The 11,952-nt window shown below is 40.6% G+C and overlaps 1 protein-coding gene across 1 annotated transcript in view; it reads left to right on the top strand.

Moving 5' to 3' along the window:
• The window catches only part of TMEM202 (transmembrane protein 202), an 11,219-nt gene extending 2,608 nt beyond the window's left edge, over positions 1 to 8,611 (top strand). Inside the window, exons 3-5 of the mRNA XM_006866516.1 lie at positions 7,377 to 7,526; positions 7,870 to 8,001; positions 8,430 to 8,611. Of these exons, the coding sequence (XP_006866578.1) occupies positions 7,377 to 7,526; positions 7,870 to 8,001; positions 8,430 to 8,611 (464 nt within the window). The remainder of the gene's footprint in view (positions 1 to 7,376; positions 7,527 to 7,869; positions 8,002 to 8,429) is intronic.
• Positions 8,612 to 11,952: the final 3,341 nt, after the last annotated feature.

Raw genomic sequence — 11,952 nt, 5'->3', positions numbered from 1 at the left:
CATCATTGATGGACTCAAGTGTGGCAGCGGTAGTGAGGTTGGCCCAGGATCCGATATTGTTTCGTTCTGCTGTGCATGGGGTCGCTATGAGTCGGTTCCAACTTGATAGCACCTGACAACAACAACTCTCTTTGGAGTCCTGGTGTGGGTTGGTAGGTTAAAGCAATGGACCGTAAGGTTGGTTTGAACCACAAGGTCAGCAGTTCAAATTCACCAGCTGCTCTTTGGAAACCTTCTTCAGGGTCACTGTGAGTCAAACCGACTCAACAGTACTTAACAACTACTCTCTCTACTCTCTGATTTTTCCTTTTGGAAAAATGGAAGCAGATGATGGCAGTAGGTGGCCAACTGTAGTGTCAATTATATGGCCATGGTCTGTGGCCTTGGGGACTAAGGAACAGATTCCAAAGCAGCATCTTGCGATGAAACTAAAACCCAAAGCAGGCGGGCCATTCAACTACATCTTCAACTAAAAAGAAAAACCAGAGAAATATTTGTAACAAATAGAGAAGATAAAAGGCTAATGGTTTTCATATATAAAATAGGACACACAAATTATTAACATAAAAAGACCATGTCCCATATAAATAATATTTTTGTGAATAGACATTTCACAAAACAGGAGCTATAAATGTCTAACAAGTATAAGGAAAACAATGTTAATCTCAACCAATCATAGAGATTGATGAATAACAAGGTACTATTTGAAACCATCAAATTCATGGAGATGTTGAAGTGATCATGCACAAAACTGCACACTCTCACAGCCACTGGAGACCAGGTAAATTGGTTCTAAACAAAGCAATATGGTACTGTGTATCCAGACACTGAAAAATGTTCTTCTCCTTTGACTCAGCAATTCTGTTCCTAAAAATTAATTCTGAAGGAAATCAGAAATGGAACAAAAGATAAAAGTATAAAGATTAAGCTGCAATGATAATCTATATAACTTGGTGCCCAGAGAAGAAATCGTTTTTAGATTATAATTTAAATCTTTAATGAGTTTGAACTTTGCAAGTTGGTCATTTAACGTTTAAAGTAGCAAATAGTTCATTTCTTGGAAACTCCGAGTTCACCTTAGAGACAGAGTGACAAAGCAAACTGGGTTCTTAAGGAAAAGGAACACGATTACAAATCACGTGTTCATCCTTATTTCCAGTGTCAACTAGTCCTAATTCTAGGGCCAGTAATTTCTTTGCAATATTGTTGTTGTTAAGTGCCATCGAGTTGGTTCCTATACAATTAACCTATATAGGGTTTCTAAGAAGTGGTTGGTGGGTTTGAGGAACCAACCTTGTGGTTAGCAGTCCTGTGCTTATCCTACAGTGTCCCATAGAATCCCCAAATAGAATCAGGTTGTACAACTCTCATTAGTCTGTGACAATAGTACATCATTATCGGTCTTTGAAGTTTGACCAAGTTCAAAAACTTGAGGCTCTTCCCTACTGGATTTTAAGAATCTAGGACCTCTGTCTCCTTACCCCCAGTCATTTCCAAGAGTCCAACACAGGTATCTCAGATGGCTCAAGAAGATGGACTCATCTCTGTCCCGGAATCAGTTTTGGCCATCCTGACTCTGTCCCTGATCTCCCGTGGCTCCAGGTCACTGAGGGTCTTGCTGTTACAGCTGGTGCTGTGGGTTAATGTGCCAGACTGCAAAGCTGTTTGAACTGCAAAGTCAGTGCGGTTCAAGTTCACCAGCTGCTCCTCAGAAACCCTATACAGGGTTGCTATGAGTCACAACTGACCCGACAGCACTTCACGACAACAACAAAAGGGTGAAGGGAAGCAGGGTGAGGGAGTAGAGGATATTGTGTTTCACTTTACTGCTAAGTCTCAAGTTCAAGTGTGTGTTCCATTTCCTTAATTCCTCACAGCATAGGTGAGATCAGACTGTGTTGTAAAGGAATGTGTTGCCACAAAAAGGGACTTGAACTGTTTTGCAGAGGTTGAAGGGAAAAAAGTAGGTCTTTACATCAAGACAATGGGCACTCCTGAGCTTGGACTCTGGGAACTACCATACAATAAACATCACCAACCTGTATTGTTGTTAGGTGCCATCAAGTCGGTACTGCCTCATAGTGACCTCATATACAACAGAACAAAACACTGCCCAGTCCTGTGCCAACCTCACAATCGTTGCTACGTTTGAGTCCATTGCTCCTGCCACTGCGACAGTCCATCTTGTTGGGGGCCTTTATCCTGTCTTCCAATTGAGTTACCACTGCAGATTTCATAGTTTCTTCTCCACAATGCTAGATATTTTCCATTCTAAAGTCCTGGTGTGGTGCCGTGGGTTAATGCGCTGGATTGCCAAGTTGGTTTGATCCACAAGGTCTACAGTTCATGCTCACCAGCCACTCTGCAGAAACCCTATACAGAGTTGCTATGGGTTGGAACTGACTCGATGGCACTTCACAACAACAACAATGTGCCTGGAATAAAGGCATAATGGCAGCAGCATGGAGATTTGTTGTTGCTGGTAGTAGGTGCCATCCAGTTGGTTCTGATTCATAATGGCCCTTTGTACAACACAATGAACAACCCTTACAGCCACTTGAGTTAGGTGAATTCTCCAGCCTGACATTTGGTTCACAGATTTGGAACTCATCTTTACTCATGCTTTGTTTTCTCTCTACAACTCAGTCTTCATGTTTTTTAGTGTGTATGCCCTCGGAAACCCTGCACAGGGTTGCTATGGGTCGGAACCGACTCGACGGCACATAACAACAACAACATGTGCCTGAAAGGAGTCCTGGTGTGGCGCTGTGGATTAATGCACTGGGCTGCAAGGTCTCTTTGAACTGCAAGGTCGTTGGTTCAAGCTCACCAGCTGCTCCTCGGAAACCCTATACAGGATCGCTATGGGTGGGAACTGACTAGATGCTTAACAACAACAAAGTGACACCCCAACCCAACTTTACATCTTCCTGGTTCAAGCAAGCAAAAGAGAAAATTAGCATCAATAAGTCCCAAATCCAAATTTCTAAGCTTAATAATCACACTGGTCCACAGTGACACAGGAAAGAAGCTCAACAAAGAGGCACCCTGTCAAAGATATTGAAGGTTTTATTTCGCTTGTGTATTGAAGAAAAGCTGTATTTACTAGCAAGGAAAGTTACTCTATTTCTGAAATCTTCAAATTTCTCAAAACATTGCTAAAATTGATAGTTTAGCCTGGAGAAATTAAGGGAAAGATCTGTTTCAAGTAAGAATGTGGTAGCAAATAGTCAAACTTAGTATGTCTTCTGTACTCTGTCATCACTGACTCATTTGCAGCAGCAGAGCTGAGATTTCAGAGATCTGGAGCTAAGAGAGGATGGGACAAGAAGGAGGAGAGGGGCATTTGCATAGGGATTTTAGAGTAGAAGAACTTTAGCAAGCCTAATCTTTGTGGCACTGTAGGATAAACACTGGACTGAAAGGAAGTTTGAACTGCAAATCAATGGTTCAAACTCACCAGCTGCTCCTCATAGAAAATAGCTATGAGTTGGAACTGACTCGACGGCACTTAACAACAACAACAATCTTTAACAGACGGAACCTTGGTAGTGCAATGGTTAAGCACTTGATGGCTAAGCAGAAGGTCAGCTGTTCAAACCCACCATCAACTTTCCGGGAGAAAGATTAGTGGGCTTCAGTAAAGATTTACAGCTTTGCTATGGGTTAGCTATACCCTGCCTAACACGGTCACTATGAGACAGATTTGAGATTTTTTAAAACAGATTTAAGATGGGGCTTTTGGGAATTCTGTGGAACAAATTTTGGGGGTGTTAACTTCCATAGATCCAGCTTGAAATTATTATAATATAGAAATTAAAGTAAATGTGACTTCATTTTATTATCATAGGCTGTCTATACCAGATATACCTTTAAAAAGAAAAAACTCTCCAAATCCAACAATGAGAAAATCCTTTAAGAAAAGCAAATTAATACATTAATGAATTAATAATTAATTTGACAGCCATGGAGTCCTGGTCTGGTACTGTAAGATAAGTACTGGACTGCTAACTGAAAGATGGCAGTTCAAATTCACCAGCCTCTCCTCAGAAACCCACAGGGTCACTATGAGTCACCACCACCAACAACAACACACAGCCGTTAACTATTGTGTTGTTAAGTACTGTCAAATTGGTTTCAACCCATTGTGATCCTCTATAGGATTTCCCAGAAACGGCTGGTGAGTTTGAACCGCCAATCTTGTTGTTCAAACGGACTTTGTGGTTTAGTGCTTACCCTACAGTGCCATACCATGACTCCATTAACTATTGTTTAAAATTATGTTTGCAAAAGGTGTTCAGTGATCTGGAAGAAAGCTTACAACATTGTTATTATTTTTTACTCCAAAATCTCTTAATATTTTTCAGTTAGGAACTTCACTCCTCTCTGGTCCTTGCTTTGAGACTCATGTATTTCCACTTGTGGAAGGAAGGCAACACCAATGTATTTGGCCATGTTTGTAAGGGATTCATCATGGATATAGTGCGTGAGCAGCTATAGAGGTGAAGGAGGCTTGAGAAATGTTTAAATCATTTTACTTATTTTTGTGAAAATATACAAAACAAAACAACTCATATATATATATATATAGTAACATAGTGGTTAAGAGTCAGGATGCAGGTCAGCAGTTCGAAACTACCAACCATCCCATGAGAGAAAGATGAGGCTTTTTGTTCCTGTAAAGACTTACAACCTTGGGAACCCTATGCAGGGTTGTTATGAGTCAGAACTGACCACATGGCACACCCCACCACCACCACCACCACCATGTATATTGTGGTTGTTATTAAATGCCAACGAGTCAATTTTGACCCATAGCAATCCTGTATAGGGTTTCCGAGGAGCAGCTGGTGAGTTTGAACCACTGACCTTGCAGTTCAAACCAACCTTACAGTCCAGTGTGTGTCCCACATTGCCACACCAGAGAATAGCGACAGAATATGAAGATTGTAACCAATGTCATTGGACTGTACTTGTAGATATTGTTGAATGGATATACATCTATGTTGTTGCTGTTGGTAAGTGCTGTCACGTCAGTTCCGACCATCAGCCACCCTGTACAGAGTCCTGGTGTGGCGCTGTGGGTTAATGCGCCAGACTGCAAAGCCGTTTGAAATCTTCACCACTAGACCAATAAACAGCATTCTTATCAATGGAGAAGAGATTGAGGTTGTCAAGGACTTCATTCTTCTTGGATCAACTATCAACTATCAACACTCGCGGAAGCAGCAATCAAGAGATCAGACGACGTATTGCATTGGGCAAATCTGCTGCACAGGAACTTTTTAAAGTATTGAAGAGTAGAGATGTCAGCTTGAGGACTAAGGTGCGCCTGACCCAGGCCATGGTATTTTCAATAACCTCATATGGATGCGAAAGCTGGACAGTGAATAAGGAAGATCGTAGAAGAATTGATGCCTTTGAATTGTGGTGTTGGAGGAGAATTCTGAAAGTGCCATGGACTGCCAAAAGGACCAATAGATATATTTTGGAAGAAGTGCAGCCAGAGTGTTCCTTGGAGGCCAAGATGGCTAGGCTTCGTCTCTCCTACTTTGGACACATTGTCCGGAGAGAATAGTCGCTGGAAAAGGATGTCATGCTGGGTGAGGTGGAGGGTCAGAGAAAAAGAGGAAGACCCCCAACAAGAAGGATCAGCCAGGTGACATCATTGATGGCGTCAAGTGTGGCGGCGGTAGTGAGGTTGGCCCAGGATCGGACATTGTTTCGTTCTGCTGTGCATGGGGTCGCTATGAGTTGGTTCCGACTCGATGGCACCTGACAACAACAACAACAATTAGGTTAAACTGCTATTTAGTTTAAAGATGACTTCAGGGGATAGTTTCCATTCAAATAGATTATTTTAGGACAATAGATTCAGGGTTTTCCCCAGTCTGCACCCAACATTATTACAATAAGTCTGGTTTTCGTGAAAATTTGAAACTCTGTTACAAGGTTTTTTGTTGTTGTTGTTGTTGTTGTTTTTTAAAATCAGAATCTACCTATTGTGTCCTTGATGAAAATGTTTAGTAATGGTAGCCAGACACTGTTTATCATATGATCTTTAAAAAATAATTACATGTGTGGAAATTAACTGACTTGACAGCACTTAACAACAACAAATTCATTAGTATCACATGCAAGTAAAATTTTGCTAAAGATAAATTAAAGATCGCTACAATAGTACATTGACAGGGATCTTCCAGAAATACAAACTGGATTCAGAAAAGGACATGGAATGAGGGATATCATTGTTACCATCAGATGGATCTTGGCTGAAAACAGAGAATGCCAGAAATATGTTTACTTGTGTTTTATTGACTGTGCAAAGATCATGACAGACTACAGATGCTATTGCAAAAAGTGGGAATTCCAGAGCACTTAATTGTGTTCGTGCAGAACCTGTACACAGACCAAGAGTCAGTAGTTTGTACAGAACAGGGGATACTGAGTGTTTTGAAATCAGGACAGGTTTGTATCAGGGTTATATCCTTTCACCATACTTGTTAAATATGTTATATTGATCAAATAATCCAAGAAACTGGACTATATGAGGAAGAATGTGGCATCCGGATTAGAGGAAGTTTCATTAACAACCTAGGAGATGAAGATGATACAACCTTGTTTGCTGAAAGCAAAGAGGACTTGAAGTACTTACTAATGAAGATTTTAAAAAACAAACAAACAATACAACCTTCAATTTGGTTACATTTCAGTGTAAAGAAAACAAGGATTCTCACAACTGGACAAATGAACAGCATCATAATAAATGGATTGAAGCTGTCAAGGATTTCATTTTGCTTGGATCCATGGTCAGTGCTCATGGGCGCAGCTGTCAAGTAATATATATGAATAAATACGTTTTATTTTTAGAATTCAAACTAGAACTAAGAAAACATTTTCATCAGTCTTGTGATGTTAGGGCCACACTGCTTATAAGCTAGTTTATAACTAAGTGAATGTGTTACTTTACTCAAGAGTAATTGTTCGTTAAGGAGCCCACATAGCATAATGGATTGTGAGCTGGGCTGTGGTTTAAATCTGCCAGTGGCTCATTGGGACAAAGATGAGGCTTTCTGCTTCCATAAAGATTTACAACCTCAGGAACCCTATATGGGTTACTATGAGTAGGAACCGACTCAACATCACATAACCACCACCATTTGTATTTTAACTTTAGTTTAACTATGAAGGCTTGATCTATTTACGAAATTCCAAGTATCAATGAAAACCTAGGAAAGAAGATCCTGTTTTGTGTCCCCAGTGCCACACAATAATCTTCCTTTGTCCTTACTTTCTTCTCTTTAGACTGTTTAACTCCCTTAAGGAGAGCTTTCCACTGGCATAATCAAGTCATTCCTTTCTCTTCTTTTTGGCAGACTATCTCCAATACTCCAGGATCTTCTTCTTCATCTCTGTCCTCACCATATTCATTGGCCTTAGTTGGCTCTTCAGAGCATGTCTCCCTAGAAGAGGAAGCATGACCATCAACTTGGATCTGAAGGTATCCATACTCTGCTTCACCTCAGGTACAGACCTAGACTGGCAGGATAATACCATGGTAAAATTGTCAATGTAACATTTCTCTTTTTTCTTAACCTTTCTCTTCTTCAGTATGACACCAAGTTCCAGATGTTTGCCCTGTCTTATTGTACAGAGCATGCTTTAACTGACTTCTACCAGGGTAGAAGTTCCCTTTTCTCTCTCATATGGGCCAATCCCCAAATAACATTTCTTTTGATCTTTATACATTTAGTCTCTGGAGTCAGAAGAAGAGCTGCGAGTGTGTGTGTGGAGGGGCGGGGATGGAGTTGGGGGTGGAGACATACTGGCAACTCTTACAGGTTTTGATAACTTTCCTTCTGATCCTAGCCACCTGCTTGTTTCTCTGCCTCATCTTATTCCTGGAACAAGTTCATTGGCATAGTGGGGATGTCATGGAGTCAAATCTACTATGGAGCTATTATCTTAACTGGTGGGGTGACATCTTATATGTGTTTGCTGGTGAGTCAGTCTCCCTCCCTGTATTAAAAGGATAGAGGAAAATCACTTCTGGAAAGAGAAGGTACTAACCTTCTTTAGAAACTTTATACATTGAACAGCGTTGTGGTGCAGTAGACAAAACATGTATTTTGGAGTCAGAAAACTTAGACTTACTAACATACTCTATCACTAACTGAGGTCAGAACAGGTTGAGAAAGTTGCCCAAGACCACACAGAAAGTGGCAGAATTGTTATTTAAATCCAGAAGGTTCAAGCTATGTCTAAACCAGTGTGATAAACTATTACAATGGGAGCCCAGCAGTGGGAGAACAATATCAGCTTCTCTGAAAAAGCTCTTTTGAATGAATATTAGAGGATGAATAAGAAATTTTATAGCCAAAAAACCATCAATCTACTGAGCCTCACTTCAAATTCTTCTCTTTCCTTAGGTGTAATCTCCTTTCTCAACTACATAACTTCCAGATCTCCTTCCCCAGATCAAAATATCACTGTGATTCCTATAGAGAAGTCAAGGCTGGGGATTGGTCCAGTGACTACTGCTAAAGATGAAGGTTCAGGGCCTGAGATAGAATCTCAAAATGAGGAAGAGAGACCAAATGCAGGACTATGATGATGATAAGGCAAACTTACCTATGGCTTGTCATTAAAATGGGGGAAGAAATATCTAATAAAGTTGGGAATCATTGTACAGATCTGTCTTAGGCTGGATTCTCTAAAAGAGAAAAACCAGTGAAGTAGATAGAGATTATAAAGAAATGGCTCATGTTGAAGTTGCCAAGTCCCAAATTCATGCATCAGGCATCAGTCTGAAGGCTTCTTCTAACTCATGTGATTGCAGGAGCTGATGAACCTAAAATTGGCTGGTCAGATAGCAGGTTTCTGGGTCATGTCTTAAGAAACAGAGATAAGAGAATGATGAGTTTGATGTAGGATCAAGAAAGGGCGAGTTTTGCCAGAGCATGCACATATATTGCATGCAAGCTACACCCCTCAGGAAACTCCCTTTTCAACTGATTGGCTGCTCACATCAGATCACAAATTGAGGATGATTACATGATATCTGATAAATCACTAAGAATCATGGCCTATCAGTAGGAACCAGTCACTGGAGAAGGATATCATACTTGGTAAAGTGGAGGGTCAGAGAAAAAGAGCAAGTTCCCCAAAGAGATGGATTAATACAGTGGTGGCAGCAAAGGGCACAGGTACAGCAACAATTGTGAGGTTGGCCCAAGAATGGGCAGTGTTTCGGTCTGCTGTGTGTAGGGTCACTATGAATCATTTCCCACTCGATGGCACTTAACAACAATGGAACCAGTTCTCATACAGCCTTCTCTGTTTCTTATCTGAGTTCAATAATCCATTGCAACATACACAGAGCACTGAGACACCATACTCACAGTTACAGTGCTTATTAGGGAAGCTAACAAGTTACACAGAGTCACTGTACCAAAGGGAAATGGTTGATGTTCAGCCATTTCAAGAGGTAGCATATGATCAAGAGCCAGTGATACTGAAGGAAGAAGTCCAAGGTGCATTGTAGGAATTGGCAAAGAACAAGGCACCAGGAATGGATGGAATAAAAATTGAAATATTTCAAGAAAATGAGGCGGCACAAGAGGCACTCACTCATCTCTGCCAAGAAATTTGGAAGACAACTATCTGGCCAACTGATGGGAAGAGATCCCTATTTGTGCCCATTCCAAAGAGAGGTGACACAATGGAATACAGAAATCATTGGACAATATCTTTGACATCCCCTGCAAGTAACATTTTACTAATAAAAGTAATACAGAAATGGCTGCAAGCATATATTGACAGAGAACTTTCAGAGGTTCAAGCTGGATTCAGAAGATGTGGAACGAGGGATAGCATTGCTGATGTCCGATGGATGTTGGCTGAAATCAGAGACCAGAAAGATGTTTACCTGTGCTTTATTGACTACACAAAGGATTTCGAATGTGTAGATCATGACATGCTATGGACAACATTGCGAAGTATGAGTATTGTTGAACACTTAATTCTGCTCATGAGGAATCTGTACATGGACCAAGAGGCAGTTGTTCAAACAGAACATGGGAACACTGAATGGTTTAGAATTAAGAAAGGTGTGCAACAGGATTGTATTCATTCACCATACTTATTCAACCTGTATGCTGAGCAAATAATCCAAGAAGTTGGCTTATTTGAAGAGAAACGTGGCATCAGGATTGTAGGAAGACTCATTAACAACCTGCAATATGCAGATGATACAACCTTCCTTGCTGAAAGTGAAGAGGACTTAAAATATTTACTGATGAAGATCAAAGACCACAGCCTTTGGTATGGATTGCATCTCAATGTAAAGAAAACAAAAATCCTCACCACTGGACCAATAAACAACATTCTTATCAACGGAGAAAAGATTGAAGTTGTCAAGGACTTCATTCTCTTGGGTCAATTATCAACGTTCACGGAAGCAGCAGTCAAGAAATAAAATGACAGCAAATCTGCTGCACAAGACCTTTTTAAAGTGTTGAAGAGCAAAGATGTCAGTTTGAGGACTAAGGTGCACTTGACCCAAGCCATGGTATTTTCAATAACCTCATACACATATGAAAGCTGGACAGTGAATAAGGAAGACCGTAGAAGAATTGAGGCTTTTGAGTTATGATGTTGGAGGAGACTATTGAAAGTACTATGGATTGCCAAAAGAACCAACAGATCCATTTTGGAAGAAGTGTAACCAGAGTGTTCTTTGGAGGCCAGGATGGCCAAACTTTGTCTCTCATACTTCAGACATATTGTCAGGAGGGATCATTTGCTGAAGAAGGACTGGACAGTGTTTCGTTCTGTTGTGCATAGGGTTGTTATGAGTTGGTACCGACTCAATGGTACCTAACAACAACAAATTACAACTCAGGTCAGAAATGTTCAGGGCACAGTTCTTCCCCTCAGAACAACCTCTCCTCAGCCTTGCCCACAGACAGGCCTCTCTTTGACCCTAGGTCCTTCTCTGCCCTGCTCTGACAATGCTGCAAAGCTCATTTAGGGATGCTGACAAATGCCCTCAGGGCACACTTCTCCACCATAAGCCTTCAGCCTGGTGACACTCAAGAAACCTAAATTCCACAATTAATTGCCTGGAGGCACCCACTTTGCAAGATTCCTACCCCCAAATCACTCAGCTTTACTTGCTCCATGGACTGGAAAGGCCACAGCCCTGTCTCATGCTCTTTGTTCTGCTGTTGGTTTTCCTCTGTCACTCTTCCAGTGTCACAACTTTCTGTCCCTGGACCAAGGAGCATCAATGCACAGGGTTTTCTGGGTCCAAAGGATGCATTCCACTCCTGGCTCTTCTTGGAAGGTAGTGAGATTTCATCCTCCTGCTTCTAAGCTCATTTTATACTCATGAGGAAGACAAACATTAACCAATTATAATTATCCCTGTTAATAGTCACTCACAACTGAATCATATAAATCTATCAGCATCTTCTCCCACTTTCTCCTACCCAGTCCCAGCAGGTTTATTGGTGAGAGTTACAAAGTCTATGGATAGAAGCGCCATATTATGCAATTAACTGCACTATAATTAAGGCAAAGATCATCAGTAATTCTAAAATCATTGAGTGAAGGTTATTGGGAAACAGAAAATAAAATGATCACTCCTCTGATTATGTATTATTTCAGGTCAACTAAAATAATTATTTATTATGGCTTTGTACTCATAGTGTTCCATTCTGTGATGTGTTGTGAAACCTAGTTTCTATGCCTGTGATTATGGACCCCTTTTTTTTTTTTTTTTTGGTTTAATTTAAGGTTTTTATTGTGAATTGAGTGAAAGTTTACAGGGCACATCATCAGTTTCACATTAAACAATTCATATAACTTGTTTCATTACATGATTATAATGCCCTCCATATACCATCAGTTAAAAGTATTTCTCTTTATCCACTTTAGCTTTTTTTAAAA

Source organism: Chrysochloris asiatica, unplaced genomic scaffold (assembly GCF_000296735.1).
Source record: "Chrysochloris asiatica unplaced genomic scaffold, ChrAsi1.0 scaffold00092, whole genome shotgun sequence".
Lineage (NCBI taxonomy): Eukaryota > Metazoa > Chordata > Mammalia > Afrosoricida > Chrysochloridae > Chrysochloris > Chrysochloris asiatica.
This window is presented reverse-complemented; position numbering and strand designations above follow the sequence as displayed.